At 44.3% G+C, this 17,926-nt stretch overlaps 1 protein-coding gene across 1 annotated transcript in view; it reads left to right on the plus strand.

Moving 5' to 3' along the window:
• LOC142075013 (FYN-binding protein 1-like) overlaps window positions 1–17,926 on the plus strand; it is a 121,270-nt gene that overhangs the window by 62,835 nt on the left and 40,509 nt on the right. Inside the window, 2 exon segments of the mRNA XM_075136004.1 lie at window positions 15,228–15,351; window positions 15,354–16,349. Coding sequence (XP_074992105.1) covers window positions 15,228–15,351; window positions 15,354–16,349 — 1,120 coding nt within the window.

A 17,926-nucleotide genomic window follows, 5' to 3' on the forward strand; every position in this document is an offset into this window, starting at 1 on the left:
TTTCTCTTGCTGAGCACTCCTCATATTTGCATGTATTGTATATTACAGATGGAGCAACACTGTTCTGACTTAGGAAGGAGATTGTCAAACTTGCTTTAATGATATTAATGTACTTGTCCAAAGGTCATCTCCCATGTATTTTTTTTTTTTTATACATGGTTTAAGGATTACCTGCCCCAGCCAATCATTTCTGTCTTTTTCTTCTCTGTCCTGGTTTCGGCTGGGATAGAGTTAAATTTCTTCCTAGTGCTGTGTTTTGGATTTAGTATGAGAAGAATGTTGATAACACACTGATGTTTTCAGTTGTTGCTAAGTACCCTGCTAGTCAAGGACTCTTCAGCTTCCCGTGCACAAGAGGGGAGGGAGCATAGCCAGGACATGATACGGGGCCCTGGAACTTGAGGACCAGGCAAATGAGGATGTAGATGAAGGCCCATCCAGGGGGTTGCCCAGGGTGAGTCAGTCAGCCCCACGCATTACGACTGCCTCTGCTAAGAAAAAAAGGAGGGTAATTGTCATAGGTGATTCCCTTCTGAGGGGGACAGAGGGCCCAATATGCCGGCCAGACCCATCCCACAGGGAAGTCTGCTGCCTCCCTGGGGCCCGGGTTAAGGACATCATTACTAGGAAACTCCCTGGTACAGGCTTCCGATTACTACCCGCTATTGGTTATACAGGCTGGCAGTGAGGAGGTTGCAGAGAGAAGTCCCGAAGGGATCAAAAGGGACTTCAGGGCACTGGGGCGATTGGTGGAAGGATCAGGAGCACAGGTAGTGTTTTCCTCAATCCCTTTGGTGGCAGGGAAGAATACTGAAGGGAACAGGAAAACTCATCGGATCAACACGTGGCTTAGGGGCTGGTGCCATCGGTGAAATTTTGGCTGCTTTGATCATGGGGAAGTTTACACGGCACCGGGCCTGCTGGTGACAGACGGAGTTCAGCTGTCTCACAGGGGGAAAAGGATTCTTGCTTATGAGTTGGCAGGGCTCATCGAGAGGGCTTTAAACTAGGTTCGAAGGGGGAAGGGGATAAAACCAGGCTCACTAGAGAAGAGCCTAGGGGCGGCACGCCAATGTTGGGGGTGAAATCAATAGCCCAGCTCAAGTGCATCTATACCAATGCACGCAGCATGGGCGGCAAACAGGAGGAGCTGGAAGCCATTGTGCAGCGGGATAGCTATGACTTAGTCGCCATCACAGAAACATGGTGGGATGACTGTCACGATTGGAGTGCTGCAATGGATGGCTATAAGCTCTTCAGAAGGGACAGGCGAGGAAGGAGAGGCGGTGGGGTAGCCCTGTATGTTAGGGAGTGCTTCGATTGTCTAGAGCTCAATGTTAGTGATGCTGAGGTCATGTGCTTGTGGGTAAGGATGAGGGGGAAGGCCAACAAGGCAGATATCCTGCTGGGAGTCTGTTATAGACCACCTAGCCAGGATGAGGAGGCAGACGAAATATTCTACCAGAGGCTGGCAGAAGTCTCCCAGTCGCTAGCCCTTGTTCTCGTGGGGGACTTCAACTTTCCGGACGTCTGCTGGAAATACCACACGGCAGAGAGGAAACAGTCGAGGAGGTTCCTGGAGTGTGTGGAGGATAACTTCCTGACACAGCTGGTAAGCGAGCCCACTAGGGGAGGTGCCTCGCTTGACCTGCTGTTCACAAACAAAGAAGAACTGGTGGGAGATGTGGTGGTCGGAGGCCGTCTTGGGCTTAGCGACCATGAAATGGTAGAATTCTCGATACTTGGTGAAGTAAGGAAGGGGGCCAGCAAAACCGCTACCATGGACTTCCGGAGGGCGGACTTTGGCCTGCTCAGGATGCTGGTCGAGAGAGTCCCTTGGGAGATGGTCCTGAAGGGCAAAGGGGTCCAGGAAGGCTGGAGGTTCTTCAAGAAGGAAGTCTTAAAGGCACAGGGGCAGGCTGTCCCCATGTGTCATAAGAAGAACTGGCAGGGAAGACGACCGGCCTGGCTGAACGGGGAGCTCTGGCTGGGACTCAGGAAAAAAAGGAGAGTTTATTGCTTCTGGAAGAAGGGGCAGGCAACTCAAGAAGAGTATAGGGATCTCGTTAGGTCATGCAGAGAGGAAATTAGAAAGGCAAAAGCCCAGCCAGAATGCAATCTGGCCACTGTCATAAGAGACAACAAAAAATGTTTTTACAAATATATTAATGACAAAAAGAGAGCCAAGGAGAATCTCCATCCCTTATTGGATGCGGGGGGGAACATTGCCACCGAGGACGAGGATAAGGCTGAGGTACTTAATGCCTTCTTTGCCTCAGTCTTTAATAGTCAGAGCAGTTATCCTCAGGGTATTCAGCCCCCTGACCTGGAAGACAGGGACGGCGAGCAGGATAAACCCCCCATAATCCAAGAGGAAGCAGTTAACGACCTGCTATGCCACCTGGACGTTCACAAGTGTATGGGGCCGGATGGGATCCACCCGAGGGTACTGAGGGAGCTGGCGGAGGAGCTTGCCAAGCCACTCTCCATCATTTACCAGCAGTCCTGGTTAACAGGGGAGGTCCCGGATGACTGGAGGCTTGCCAATGTGACGCCCATCTACAAGAAGGGCCGGAAGGAGGATCCGGGGAACTACAGGCCTGTCAGCCTGACCTCGGTGCCAGGGAAGATTATGGAGCGGTTCGTCCTGAGGGCGCTCACAAGCCATGTGCGGGACAACCAGGGGATCAGGCCCAGCCAGCACGGGTTCATGGAAGGCAGGTCCTGCTTGACCAACCTGATCACCTTCTATGACCAGGTGACCCGCCTAGTGGATGAGGGAAAGGCTGTGGATGTGGTCTACCTGGACTTCAGTAAAGCCTTTGACACTGTCTCCCACAGCATTCTCCTAGAGAAGCTGGTGGCTCACGGCCTAGACAGGTACACTCTTCGCTGGGTAAAAAACTGGCTGGACGGCCGGGCCCAGAGAGTTGTGGTGAACGGAGTTAAATCCAATTGGCGGCCGGTCACGAGCGGTGTTCCCCAGGGCTCAGTTTTGGGACCGGTCCTGTTCAATATCTTTATCAATGATCTGGATGAGGGGATCGAGTGCTCCCTCAGTAAGTTTGCAGATGACAAAAAGTTGGGCAGGAGTGTTGATCTGCTGGAGGCTAGGAAGGCTCTGCAGAGGGACCTGGACAGGCTGGATCGATGGGCCGAGGCCAACTGTATGAGATTCAACAATGCCAAGTGCCGGGTCCTGCACTTGGGCCACAACAACCCCAGGCAACGCTACAGGCTTGGGGAAGAGTGGCTGGAAAGCTGCCCAGAGGAAAAGGACCTGGGGGTGTTGGTTGACAGCCAACTGAACATAAGCGGGCAGTGTGCCCAGGTGGCCAAGAAGGCCAACGGCATCCTGGCCTGTATCAGAAATAGTGTGGCCAGCAGGAGCAGGGAGGTGATCATGCCCCTGTACTCGGCACTGGTGAGGCTGCACCTTGAATACTGTGTTCCGTTTTGGGCCCCTCGCTACAAGAAGGACATGGAGGTGCTGGAGTGTGTCCAGAGAAGGGCAACAAAGCTGCTGAAGGGTCTAGAGAACAAGTCTTATGAGGAGCGGCTGAGGGAACTGGGGTTGTTTAGTCTGGAGAAGAGGAGGCTGAGGGGAGACCTCATCGTGCTCTACAACTACCTGAAAGGAGGTTGTAGTGAGGTGGGGGTCAGTCTCTTCTGCCAAGTAACTAGCAATAGGACGAGAGGAAATGGCCTCAAGTTGCGCCAAGGGAGGTTTAGATTGGACATTGGGAGAAATTTCTTTACTGAAAGAGTGGTCAAGCCTTGGAACAGGCTGCCCAGGGAAGTGGTTGAGTCACCATCCCTGGAAGTATTTAAAAGACGTGTAGATGAGGTGCTTAGGGACATGGTGTAGTGGGCATGGTGTGTTGGGTTGATGGTTGGACTCGATGATCTTAGAGGTCTTTTCCAACCTTAATGATTCTATGATTCTATGATTCTATGACAGCTGGCCCAGCTGGCCAACGGGGTATTCCATACTATGTGATGTCATGCTCAGTATATGAATGGTAGGCGTTCCCGGAAGTAGCGATCGCAGTTTTTTTGGGCATTGCTCGGCAGGTACACTCATTTTGTATATTCTATTATTATTATTATTATTATTATTTTCCCTTTTCTGTTCTATTAAACTGTCTTTATCTCAACCCACGAGTTTTCTCACTCTTACCCTTCTGATTCTCTCCCCGTCCCACTGTGGGCGGGGGGAGTGAGCGAGCGGCTGTGTGGTGTTTGGCTCCCTGCCGGGTTAAACCACGACATTCTCCCACCCTCATTCACCGCTAATTCTTTTATGCTGTCTCACCTATTTTGGGATCATGTAATAGACTAAGATCAGTGAAATGAAGCGGGTTAAAAACAACATGGAAAGAAAAAAGATTTTTTTTCTTTGTATCATTTCACCACTTCAGTTTACACCTCCTCCAACAATGGTACCAACATTGCTGTGGTGGTAACAAGATCCTGACTATGATATTATTTTTGAGCATTGAATTGGAAAGCCAGAGGTGTTCAGATGGGAGTGCCCAACCTCTCAAACCATTTCAGAGCTCAGGACATCAATAGAAGTAAGCTACCTTAAAAAGATGGACTAGCACTTACGGCAGAGAAAGACAGTGAGGCCTTTTTTTTTTCCCCTTTTATCTTTCCTCTATTTTTGACAAATTTAATTTTTAAGCAGCCATTTTTCCTGAAGGTATGTGGAAACAGAAAGCTGAATAAATGCTCTGATACAAAAAAATACCTAGGGCTGCAGTCATAAATGCTGCACATGGGAATACTAGCAAACCATTGTTATGCTAGGATTTAGATGCAGGTTTTGGTTTACACAGAGTCTGGAATGGCATGCTTGTATGTGAAAAGGCATTATCATTATTGATATGCTTGTCTTGCTTGATTATAATTTTGTGATTTTGTTGCTGCTGCTGCTGTTGTTTTTGTGAAAAATAAAAAATGGCAAAATAGCTATAAGGTGTTTTCAGGCTTGCGGGTCCTTTTCCTTAAAATATTAATTCCTTCAGATTCTTTCTTTGGCTAAAAATAGCTAATTCCCCCAAATCACTCACAAACATCCTCCACAGGACTATGTGGAAAAAACAGAGAGGATCTGGGTAGCTGTTGCACCTGCAAGCGTAAAATGAAGCATGTGGTAGATATTGCAGATGGGCAACTTTCACAGCAATTTCACAGCATAAACTGTTATTTTCATTGTGTTTGTTGCAATTTATATTCTTAGCAGCATTCTATCTGTTAGGGATATATTTATTTCTGTGTATTGGATTAAAGAGAAGACGACAGGAACTGTCTAGCATTCAGAGTTGCAAAGAAGAGCTCATTCTTTGATCATTGCATGATTTGCCTAGTGCAAACCCTTTTGAGCAGTGTTTGCCAGTGCAAAATGATTATATTGCTACAGTTAGCACTGCAAAACAGTTGCGGAGACCGCCAGCTAGAATAGCAACAGTCACAAAGTCTTATCTGCCTTAATATTAATGATAAATGCTTCATCACTGGTGACGATTGTTTATTTTCACAAATAAATATGATTTTATAAATCAAATACAGTGTATAGCAGAATGAATAGCATAAAGAATTCTGCTCAGAACTGCATTTCTCCCACTAAGAAAAAAACATTGTGTTATGTAACAAAAAAATAGTTATCATTGGCAAGTGGCAAATATAAAGCATGTGGCAGTGTTTTTAACTCAAATAAGCTCCATCCAACACTCTAATAAGCTTCTGGACTAGCTAAGATAGAAGTTTTTTTAAAATTAAGCTGGAAATATCAAGCACTCCCAATGCTTTATTTTGACATCAAAAAAAGTTTCAAAAAATACTAAGTTGTGCAGAAGGAAAAGTGATAAACAATGAGGAAGATTCAAAGAATCTTTTATGAAGCTCAAAGACACACAATTTTTCTTCTGCAATCTCATCCCCATGCAGAGCTCCAGCAACTTCACTGAGCTGTATTTAGTAGAGGGTTCTGCCTTCGTGGTTTGGATTTACCTTCAGCACAAACACAGGTTTAGAAGCTTATTTTCTCAATATCGGTTTTCCTATCCCATATCATCCTTTGAAGTCTTTGATTTGTCTAATAAACTCAGAGGCAAAAGGGTAGAAGAAATGTATGATCATAGTTTAAAAAAGCAAAAGCTTTAAAAAACTGGCCAGCTGAATCTCTTGAGATCCTATTGGCAAAGGTGGGAGCAAGCAAACATGTTAGCTGACACCTGATGAGTGGGAATGCATGCGGTGATTCTCGATGGTAGCAGGGGACTAGACTTGATGACCCAAGAGGTCCACTCCTGTTTTTAAGCTTGTAATTACCACACTGTCGTGGTTTAATCTGGCAGGCAGCCAAATACCACGCAGCCGCTCACTCACTCCCCCCGCCCCCCCCTCAGTGGGATGGGGAGAGAATCGGAAGGGTAAGAGTGAGAAAAACTCGTGGGTTGAGATAAAGACAGTTTAATAGAACAGAAGAGGGAAAATAATAATAATAATAGTGATAGAATATACAAAATGAGTGATACACAATGCAATTGCTCACCACTCGCGCTGACCGATAACCAAGTAGCGATCAGTACTTCCTGGATCACGCCTACCATTCATATACTGAGCATGACGTCACATGGTATGGAATACCCCATTGGCCAGCTGGGCTGGCTGTCCTGATTATGTTCCCTCCCATCTTGTGTACCTAGCTCAATCAGTAGGCACGGGAGCTGTCCTTGGACTAGGAGGGCACTTAGCAACAACTGAAAACATCAGTGTGTTATCAACATTGTCCTCGTACTAAATCCAAAACACAGCACTAGGAAGAAATTTAACCCTATCCCAGCCGAAACTAGGACACACACACATTTCATTAGCCATTATTCTGTAAAGACTCAAGCTTGTATGCACCAATATAGCTTCACAGGACTCTGCAATATGGGGTAAATGCAATATTGGAGCTCACTTTGCTTTTAGATATCACATGGTGCTTACTGCTGATGGCAGCAACCAAACAGTCTGAACACATTATAGTTCCCTTTTCCCCACCACTTCTTGCCTAATATCCTGAGGAGAGCAGTTTTCTCTACTGATCATGATAATGAAACCCACAAGCAACATTCTTATGCAAACCCTTGCTGAGAAGCAGAACTCCTCTTAGCAAACAGACCAGGCTGTTAAGGTGATAAACCCATGGATTGTCTCATTGAGGGAGCCAGTTTTTCTGCCTGTATCAAAATATTGGAAAGCTTTGGGGAATCCGGGTAAATCATTGTACATGTTTGTCTTCGAAATAAAAATGCAAACTTCCAGGAGAAAATAGAATCAGCACAAGGTATTACATAAAACCTCATATAACTGGAAATTTTAATTGTAGATTTTACTTGCAATTAGTTGTGGAGCTGAAAAGATGTCAAGCGGATTAAATGGACTTTTCTCTCTCAAAGTTTTGTGTTTGGTTTCCTGAGATTTTACTAACAGCAGTCCTAATTTACCTTTGCATTTTGAAGAATAACAGAAATGGTATCACTTAGAGGCAATTATTTTCTAGTAATTCCTTTTGCATTATTTGTGGCTGATTGGTTTGTGGGTGGGGTATTTTTTAATATATCATACTCTGATTGAGATATCAGTGTATGTATTTTGTTTGTAGTGGGTCATGGAAAATATTTTTCTTTCCAGCGGTGAGTCAGAATGGTACTCAGTGGCTTAAAACGGCACAAAATTTCCTTTAAAATCATATGGGATCTTGAAATTCTAGAAATAATGGTAGGAACTTTTCAGTGGCAGGAACTCAAGTTTTTCTTCCTTGAGAATTGGAGATGTTACATTAGTGGAATGACCAGAGTCAAATCAAAGACACTCATAAGGCAGTCACTGTATACACTATTATATAAATAGGGTTCTGAGTGAAGAGGGATCTGTCTGCTTCATTTCTGGGCAGACTCACTAGAAAATTTACATTATTCTGAAAGCTGTTGATTAGCATATGAGAAAAATAATTTTAAAAGCCTGATGTATTAAGTATCATGAAACTCTGTGCTTATATAAAGCCATTATATAAATCCTTTTTCAGAAAAGGATATTAGTTAATCTGGTTTTATTGGGCAGAAGTTCTTGGAGGAAAATTGAAGCTCCCAGGCTTCTGTTGTTGAAGACTGAGTTGCCAATGGTAGATAGTTTTTCTGATTTTGATGTAGACAGTTACCAAAAAGAAGCAAGAAAAGAAAAGTGAAACTTTGTGTTGAACTTATCAGGACATAGGATGAAGAGATGGCCATGCATGGATAGATGCTTTGGCCTGGTGCATAGGCTGTGACAGCAATAGTTTGGGACCAAGCTGGGATGTCCTCTGGCTGTTCCGGTCAAGCCCTATGCCTTCACTAGTCCTGGTCTCAGACTGACCTGGAGCGGATGAACTGTATTGTCCTCTCATGTTCCTGCAATATGATGTAGTTGGTCTTATAATTAGGTAAAAGATGAGAAAAAGTGACAAGAGAGGGACAACAAAGGTGTAGAGGAATGCACAATGGAAAAGATATAGAATACAGCATGATCAGGCTGGAACACTGTCTTGTCTAATTTTGACAATCATCGCATGTCCTCATGAGTGTGCTGGTTTTGTCTTGCTGGTGTTAGAGAGATGTTTGAAAAAAACGATCTCAGGATAACATAGAGGCTGTCAGTCTCTCACCAGGGAATCCCTTAGATTTCTGTCTATCCTCTCCATCCTAGAGGTCTGTCTTTCGAAAAAAAACCCAGAGAGCAGAATAGCCTGCTGCTTCATTATTTAGTATCTGATGAGGGCTCATTTCTCTTGTATACCAATCATTATACCAGCAAGTCTTTTTGTTTGGGCAGATGCTGTCTTTCTGCCTTCTTTTCATACTTCCACTACCTACATTCATAGGTACAGAGTATTGCAACATCTTAACTCCACTTTCCAAATGCTGCACTCGCTATTAGAGGGAGTCTTCTTTAACTAGTAATTATAACTAGACTCAAGGGGAAGAAAAGCAACTTGGAAATTATTTATCTCTTCTGGAAACAACAAAAAGTGTTGCATAATGATAATTCTGAAGTGTCTCTGTCTGAAAAGGAAATAGTCAAGCAATAATCTATCATGAATTCAGAATGGCACCAGCTTCTTGTGCAAGCAGCTAAACTCCCTGAAATCCATTAACTTTAGTAGAAGCTAAATCAGGCCTTTATGTTGCCAAATAATTTTCAGATCTGTATTTTTCTATAACTTTCATATGTCATTTTCCTTGCCTTTTCTTTCCAGTTCTTTATTCCTTATATCCTGTCCATGGGTTAGAGCTCAATTCCTTTAGTGGTTACCAGCTTCTGTGGTTCTTTCACTGACACAGAATTCATGAGTATACACACTTTTCTTCTTAAAATGATGGCTTTATAATCTTTCTTTCATTACTTTCTAGCAAATTCATCAAGATCTGATTCTGTTAGAAGATTATGAGTTTTTAAAATGCCTGTTTAGACCCTATCACTTGGGAATAGAAAGGAAAAAGTTACAGGTGAGAAGTGAAAAGATGTTTTTTTTCCTTTATAAATGAGATCTGCATGTATTTTGAAGAATTGCACAATTCCTTGTACAGTCAACAGTTACATATATTTCATTTGCTTAACTAAAGATTGTATGCACACACATCTGCTGTTCCTTTCATTGATCCAGTGTTGTTATTTGTCTGAAGAAAGAGCAACCACAAGGGGAAGTTGAAGTGAAATGATCTTTTGGCTTCACCAAGACTAGAAAGTAAATAATGAGAGTATATTTGTGCCAAAACAAAACAAAACAAAACAAATGTTTTTCAATCAGGCTGCTAGTTGAGACTGAAATATTCACAGTAAATTCAGAAAGAATAGAGTTGGAATCTTTATATTTATTGTGTTCTCATTATACTGTGCTTCTGTACAGAAACGTGCAGTTATATTGGAGAATTGCACTTGTTTACTCTGAAGCGTAACTAAGATCTAGTCGTGGAAGAATTCTGTACAAGTGTATCTTGGTATCTGTGTGGGTCCTTGTTGAAGGCAGTGGGAGGCTGGGAAAGTACTGCATATACAAATCGCCTTGATGAATCTATGGCATGGGAACCAAAAACAGGGTACTGTTCTAGATTTGAGCAAACACATTTGAATAATGCAACCATCCAATGCAAGGTTACTGTGCACCTTATGTGCTGCTTCCAGTTCAGATCAGAAGCTGAAAAGCCAAAATATTTTGCACTGAGTTTCCCAATAGAGTGCAAACAGAAAGTTCAGAAAATTACTCAAGTACTTCTTGCATGAGACTCCTCTGTCCAACAGGCACTTTGCACTTTAGGGGGGAAGGGTGGAGTGAACTTAATCTAACTTCAGAATCTTTTCAAGTTCCCATTTCATGAATTACAACCTATTGTACGTGCTAATGGAATAGGTAACTGCTGTTGCTTCTGGAAAGGGAAACGCAGAAACTGTGGGGATTACTCTATGAGCAGAGCCACAAATAAAAGATTCTCTCTTTTTCCCAATTCCCCATCTGTCTACCTGGCCAGTCAGGTTGCGCATTAGAATCCACAATATGGCTTCTAGTATAACGTAAGCTCATTAAAGCAGGAATTGGGGACATACATTAAAGAGAAGCAGAAAGATTTCTTACTCTCTTCTGATTCTTAGAGTGTTACCTTTACCACTTACTACTCACTGTAAGTAAATGAGAGGCTACATTGCTGATTGTAAACCCTTCCACATCCCCAGGAGCTATGCTTTTTACTCTTGAAGAGCTTGTAAATCTGCATGACTAGGGCAAGGTTTGTTCACGGTACTGGGAAAAAAATTTATTAAAAGAAATCCATTGACAGCCCTAACATGGCAGTAGTGAATGGTTCAGTGCATTTGAAAGCATGTATGAATGTAATTGATCTTGCTATTGCAAAGATGTAGAAAACTTCTCAGAAACCATATATCATAACAAAAAATGTTTCTTCAAAACCATATTTCCAACTTCCAAAAGGTCTACATGCTGAATGTCTCTTGTCCAGAACATTCACATTACTGTAGTTTGACACAGTATGTTTTCTTAAATTTCAAATGGAAGAGGTAGCAGAAGAATCAATTTATTCCTATAACTTTCAAAAGAAATGAGCTGCTGTGTTGACCAAGCAGCTGATCAGATTGTCATTTACAAGTTCTGAAGACTTCAGACACTGAGGGAAAGTTATAGTATCTCTGATGGTTTAGATTTTGTTACAGAAGTTAAAAAAAAAAGCATGCATTAGTACAGAATCAAAAGAGAGCAGAGACAGAAGTCTGTTATTCTCTCTGGCACTGCAATTAGCTTAACTTTCTGTTTAAGTGGATAAAATCAGTGCTTTGTGAGGTATCGTGGGAGAAATCTTGAATGATTAGTGATACATATACATATCTCTGCAGTTTAATTGTGTCTCTGTGTGAGTGTATGTGCATCAACCAGCAGTAGCAGTAGCAATATCTCAAACCTAATAATCTCCATAATAAATGTGTACTTCCTCCCTTCCCTACATGAGCAAAAGAGATAACAACTTGGTGCTCTGGGGATAAGTTTCATATATGTCTATCTTGTTTTGGCTGCATTTATTGTAAGTAATTTTGTAGAATAATACAAACAGTTTGGAAAGACTGAATTTCTTGGTGATACTGAAAGACTGGGAAAGTTAACTTTAAGTTGCAGAAGTCACAGGTAAAACTATTCCAACATAACAGGCAATTCATGTAATGTGATACAATCAAATGGAAAGCAAAAGGAGCAAACCCCATTTCAGAAGCTCTTGTTAATGAAGTAAAAAAAAAACCAACTGAACACCCGCTGAACTGTACCGAGTGAAGAAACAGTTCATTCTTATAGAATCATAGAATCATAGAATAGTTGCGTTGGAAGGGACCTTTAAAGGTCATCTAGTCCAACCCCCCTGCAATGAGCAGGGACATCTTCAACTAGATCACGTTGCTCAGAGCCCCATCCAACCTGACCTTGAATGTTTCCAGGGATGGGGCATCTACCACCTCTCTGGGCAACCTGTTCCAGTGTTTCACCACCCTCATTGTTAAAAATTTCTTCCTTATATCTAGTCTGAATCCGCCCTCTTTTAGTTTAAAACCATTCCCCCTTGTCCTGTCGCAACAGGCCCTGCTAAAAAGTTTGTCGCCATCTTTCTTACAAGCCCCCTTTCATAGAATCATAGAATCATTAAGGTTGGAAAAGACCTCTAAGATCATCGAGTCCAACCGTCAACCCAACACCACCATGCCCACTAAACCATGTCCCTAAGCACCTCATCTACACGTCTTTTAAATACTTCCAGGGATGGTGACTCCACCACTTCCCTGGGCAGCCTGTTCCAAGGCCTGACCACTCTTTCAGTAAAGAAATTTTTCCTAATGTCCAATCTAAACCTCCCTTGGCGCAACTTGAGGCCATTTCCTCTCGTCCTATCGCTAGTTACTTGGCAGAAGAGACCAACACCCACCTCGCTACAACCTCCTTTCAGGTAGTTGTAGAGCGCGATGAGGTCTCCCCTCAGCCTCCTCTTCTCCAGGCTAAACAGCCCCAGTTCCCTCAGCTGCTCCTCATAAGACTTGTGCTCCAGGCCCTTCACCAGCTTTGTTGCCCTTCTCTGGACACGCTCCAGCACCTCCATGTCCTTCTTGTAGTGAGGGGCCCAAAACGGAACACAGTATTCGAGGTGCGGCCTCACCAGTGCCGAGTACAGGGGCATGATCACCTCCCTACTCCTGCTGGCCACACTATTTCTGATACAGGCCAGGATGCTATTGGCCTTCTTGGCCACCTGGGCACACTGCCGACTCATGTTCAGCTGGCTGTCAACCAGCACCCCCAGGTCCTTTTCCTCTGGGCAGCTTTCCAGACACTCTTCCCCAAGCCTATAGCATTGCATGGGGTTGTTGTGGCCAAAGTGTTGACGTCCCTGGCCAGATTTAATTCTATCAGGGCTTTAGCTTTCCTAACCTGATCCCTGGCTGCTCGGACAATTTCTCTGTATTCCTCCCAGGCTACCTGTCCTTGCTTCTACCCTCTGTAGGCTTCCTTTTTGTGTTTGAGTTTGTCCAGGAGCTCCTTTTTCATCCATGCAGGCCTCCTGGCGTTTTTGTCTGACTTCCTCTTTGTTGGGATGCATCGCTCCTGAACTTGGAGGAGGTGATCCTTGAATATTAACCAGCTTTCTTGGGCCCCTCTTCCCTCCAGGGCTTTGTCCCATGGCACTCTACCAAGCAGATCCCTGAAGAGGCCAAAGTCTGCTCTCCTGAAGTCCAGGGTAGTGAGCTTGCTTTGTGCCCTCCTCGGTGCCCTAAGGATCTTGAACTCCACCATTTCATGGTGACTGCAGCCAAGGCTGTCCTTGAGCTTCACATTCTCCACCAGCCCATCCTCGTTGGTGAGAACAAGGTCCAGCATAGCACCTCTCTTCGTTGGCTCCTCTACCACTTGGAGAAGGAAGTTATCATTGATGCATTCTAGGAACCTCCCGGATTGCTTATGCCCTGCCGTGTTGTCCCTCCAACAGGTATCGGGGTGGTTGAAGTCCCCCGTGAGGACCAGGGCTTGTGGACATGAGGCTGCTCCTATCTGTCTATAGAGGGCCTCATCCGCTCGGTCTTCCTGGTCGGGTGGCCTGTAGCAGACCCCCACCATAATGTCACCTGTCCCTGCCCTCCCTTTAATCCTGACCCATAAGCTCTCAGTCGGGTCCTCATCCATCCCCAGGCGGAGCTCCATGCACTCCAGCTGGTCATTGACATAGAGGGTGACACCCCCTCCTCGTCTCCCCTGCCTGTCCTTCCTAAAGAGCCTGTATCCTTCCATTCCAACACTCCAGTCATAGGAGCCATCCCACCACGTCTCCGTGATGCCAATAAGATTGTAGCCCTGCAGGCGTGCGCATGTCTCTAACTCCTCTTGTTTATTCCCCACGCTACGTGCGTTTGCATAGAGGCATTTAAGTTGGGCCCCCGATGAAGCTGTCTTAGCTGTCTTCTACCTCCTTCTAAAATTTTTTCAGACCCTTATTTATTGTGCTTTGTAGTGATACTCCTTTGTTTCCAAACAAATGATTCAGAGCCCTTCCTAGTTATAACATCCCTGTTTTATACCATTAATCTTACATTTTAACTTCTCGACAGAAAACAGATCCCACTTAAGACAAGTTGTGAATCAGATACGCCAGTGTATCTGCTGTAGCTGCACCCCTGCTGCCACTGTCAGCTGGGAAAGGAGTCCCTGCTGTTGAGGGCTCCTGGGACCCAAAGGTGGCCCCAGCCCAGGGCAGTGGGACCAGCTTACTCCCTTTTGCCCCGATCCTTCACTGTGCTGTGTAATTGTACTGAATTCAAATGTACTGAGCAAGAGCTTTTGCTCTCAGTTCATATTAAAGACTGGTCCTGAAAGGTATTGAGTAGGGCTGACCAATTAAAACATTTTTGAATGAAGCTGGGTTTTATCCACTTGGAATTGTTCAACTTCCCCCCCCCACATCCCAGAAGTTAAATATCTTTGACAGTATCTGGGTGTATTGATTTTCATTTCTTCTTTACTCCACATATTTTCATTTTCTATTCACACATGCACAGTTTTTTTCAGATACAAAATGGAGAAGAGAAACAAGGACAAAGCGAGGGCAGGGGGAGCAGCAGGGAAGAAAATTGCTGAGAAGGGAAAGAAAAACTGACACACACACCCCAAACCAGAAGAATTTCTGTTTTCACAAAGGAACTTGCAGTTCTCCAAAGAGCTGGCAGGAATAACACTAGTCTGGTACATAATCCAGGTTCCAGTACAGTCTATGCTTCTCACCACAGGACACTCATATATTTTTAGGGATACCTTCATTTTGAAGTAGTATGTATTTTCTTATATTTATCAGGTGTTCAGTTCCCAATTCCAGAAATAAACAGAAATTATAGTATGCACAAAAGGAGCTGCATGACCACTTTCTAAAGGCAGTACCTGCACTGAAAATTTTAAAAGATTGTGCAACAACAGCAAAGATATATAACAAAATGCTCAGCATCTCTAACCCTACAGGAAGATGTGCTACAATATCTCCACAGCCAATCAGCAGTACTACAAGCCTTAGACCGGGAAACTCTTAAAAGTACAGTACGCATGAACATTGCAACTGAGACTTTCTCATTGCTGCTCTTTCTTTTTCTCTTCTTTGTGCTCATAGGATGGCAAGGCAGATGTGAAGTCACTCATGGTGAAATTTAACACGGATAACAGCCCCACAGAGGATGTTTCTGGTAACAGTCGACCCTTCAAAGTCCCAGGACAACCTATCCATACGGGATTACAGACAGGAAAGCAGCACTTGAGAAATTTGCAAGTCAAGGAAATGCAACTTCTCCTTCAGGACCCAGTACCTTTCACAAACCTGTTCATCCTAAGCCTCCTCTGGGGGTCAAGCCTTCAATTGATGATAAGACAGAGAAGGATCCAAAGCCCCCGTATTTGAAACCAGTGGTACAAAGGTTTGGGGTTCAGCTTCAGGCAAATAACAAAGAAAATGATGGAAAAGCTGGATGCACTAACCCCCCCACCAAAACCAGTGACTTGGTAAAAGAAGAGCCAAAGCCTCTATATCCAAAACCTGCAGGGAACAAGTTCCTTAACTCTGTTCCTCATGAGAAAGAAAAAAAGCCTCTGGGAACAAAACCAAATTTGAATTTTGCACCACAGGAGAGTGAGGCAAAACCAGCATTTTCAAAAGTAACTGGAGTTAAGGAAAACTCCATGTCTGCAACACAAGAAAATGAGCCCAAGCCTCCTTTCTCTAAACCACCTCTTGCACAGAAACCTTCTCTAAACCATGAGGTCTCCCACAATGAAGACACTTCTAATAAAAATGTTTTTCTGGATAAAGGACTATCAGGCCCTAGACCAAATATACACTCATTTAAAGCAGCAAAGGAAATGGATGAAAATAGTAACTGTGCTGCAGAAGCTCTGAAGCCTACTGGCCACTGGTCCAGCTCATCTCAAGGCACCCTCAAAAACATGGAGAAAAAGACTGAAGAAAAGGGAGCGAGTGCTGCTAAGAACATCTTTCTCAACAAGATCAGCCAGGAAGAATCAGGTTCTTCTTCTCCTAAGTTCTATAAGACAAACACAGCGCTTGCTTCAGATAGGCCATCAGGTGGATCACAAGAGAAAGAGGGTGGGGACAGGAGCTCAGGAACCCCCAAGTGGAAGGCCTTGCCCCCACTATTCAAGCTGGGCCAGCCCCTGCAGAAGCCCAGCAGACCCCCCAGTGTGGACCTGGGAAGGTTCCAGAAGAGCAGCCCAAGAGACAGTGAGTCCTCTCTGTTCTTGCTTTCTTGGGTATTTGCTTTTTTACCCATTTAGTACCCAATCCATTTCAGGTGGAATCCCCTCTTCTGTTCAAAAATAACATGAGACCTGTGCATCAGACAACCCCTTAAAGCTTTAACCTATGCTTGTGTCTCTTCCGTAGAGGACAGAAATTAAAATTATATTCTCCCTCCCTCAGCGATAGAGTGTAGGGTGAATGCTTTCTATATTGGATTTGTTTTTCAAAACTACTTAGATGTAGCTATAACTTGTATCAGAGAGTTTAAGTGTTTTTCTCAACAGACGTTTAAGTCCTGACTTCCTATAAATGAGGTGTTGATGTTCTGTGTCCTGTTCTTAAAAGTAACTTCCTGGGCACAGCTTGAGGGCCACTAAAATGATATACTACAACCTGTAGTAACCACACTTTTTTTTTTCTTTTCTTTTTTGCCTTTCACAATGACTAACCACAACGTGACCCTATAAGTTGCTGTATTTCAATGTTTGTTTAGAAAGCTGAACACTATGCAAAGTTACAGAATCAATTGTTCCCACATGGAGCTGCGTCAATTTTATGCCCAGATCTGAATCCAGACTCCAAAAGAATCTCCTTGACTTAGTGTTTTCTGCTAAATTTGCGTGATTTCAGTAGCGTGGCAGTTAGTAGAACCTGAGGCTCTGCCTCACTATTTTTGTGAAGAACCAAGCCTCTGAACTTTCTGATGGTTGTGATCCAGGCAAGAATATCCAGGCTTGTGTCCTGGTTTCAGCTGGGAGTAGAAGGGCTGATCTTACTTTGGATTGTAATTGTGATGAAGAAATTCTTGACTCAAGTTTGCAAGAAGTGAGAGATGGATACTATGACCAGGACTAGAGGGGCCCTGCCTCCAGCCAGGTGGAGGAAAGGGACAACCGGGTTTACTGGACTGTGTGTATTCGATGGCCTGGCACATCAGACCCACAGGAGTATAAGACTCTCGTAGACACCGGTGCACAGTGTACCCTGATGCCATCAAGCTATAAAGGGGCAGAACCCATTTGTATTTCTGGAGTGACAGGGGGATCCCAAGAGTTAACTGTATTGGAGGCCGAAGTGAGCCTAACTGGGAATGAGTGGCAGAAGCACCCCATTGTGACTGGCCCAGAGACTCCGTGCATCCTTGGCATAGACTACCTCAGGAGAGGGTATTTCAAGGACCCAAAAGGGTACCGGTGGGCTTTTGGTATAGCTGCCCTGGAGACGGAGGAAATTAAACAGCTGTCTACCTTGCCTGGTCTCTCGGAGGACCCTTCTGTTGTGGGGTTGCTGAGGGTTGAAGAACAGCAGGTGCCAATCGCTACCACAACGGTGCACCGGCGGCAATATCGCTCCAACCGAGACTCCCTGATCCCCATCCATAAGCTGATACGTCGACTGGAGAGCCAAGGAGTGATCAGCAAGACTCGCTCACCCTTTAACAGTCCCATATGGCCAGTGCGAAAGTCCAATGGAGAGTGGAGACTAACAGTAGACTACCGTGGCCTGAACGAAGTCACACCACCACTGAGTGCTGCTGTGCCGGACATGCTAGAACTTCA

Source organism: Calonectris borealis, chromosome W (genome assembly GCF_964195595.1).
Source record: "Calonectris borealis chromosome W, bCalBor7.hap1.2, whole genome shotgun sequence".
In the NCBI taxonomy this organism is placed as follows: Eukaryota; Metazoa; Chordata; class Aves; order Procellariiformes; family Procellariidae; genus Calonectris; species Calonectris borealis.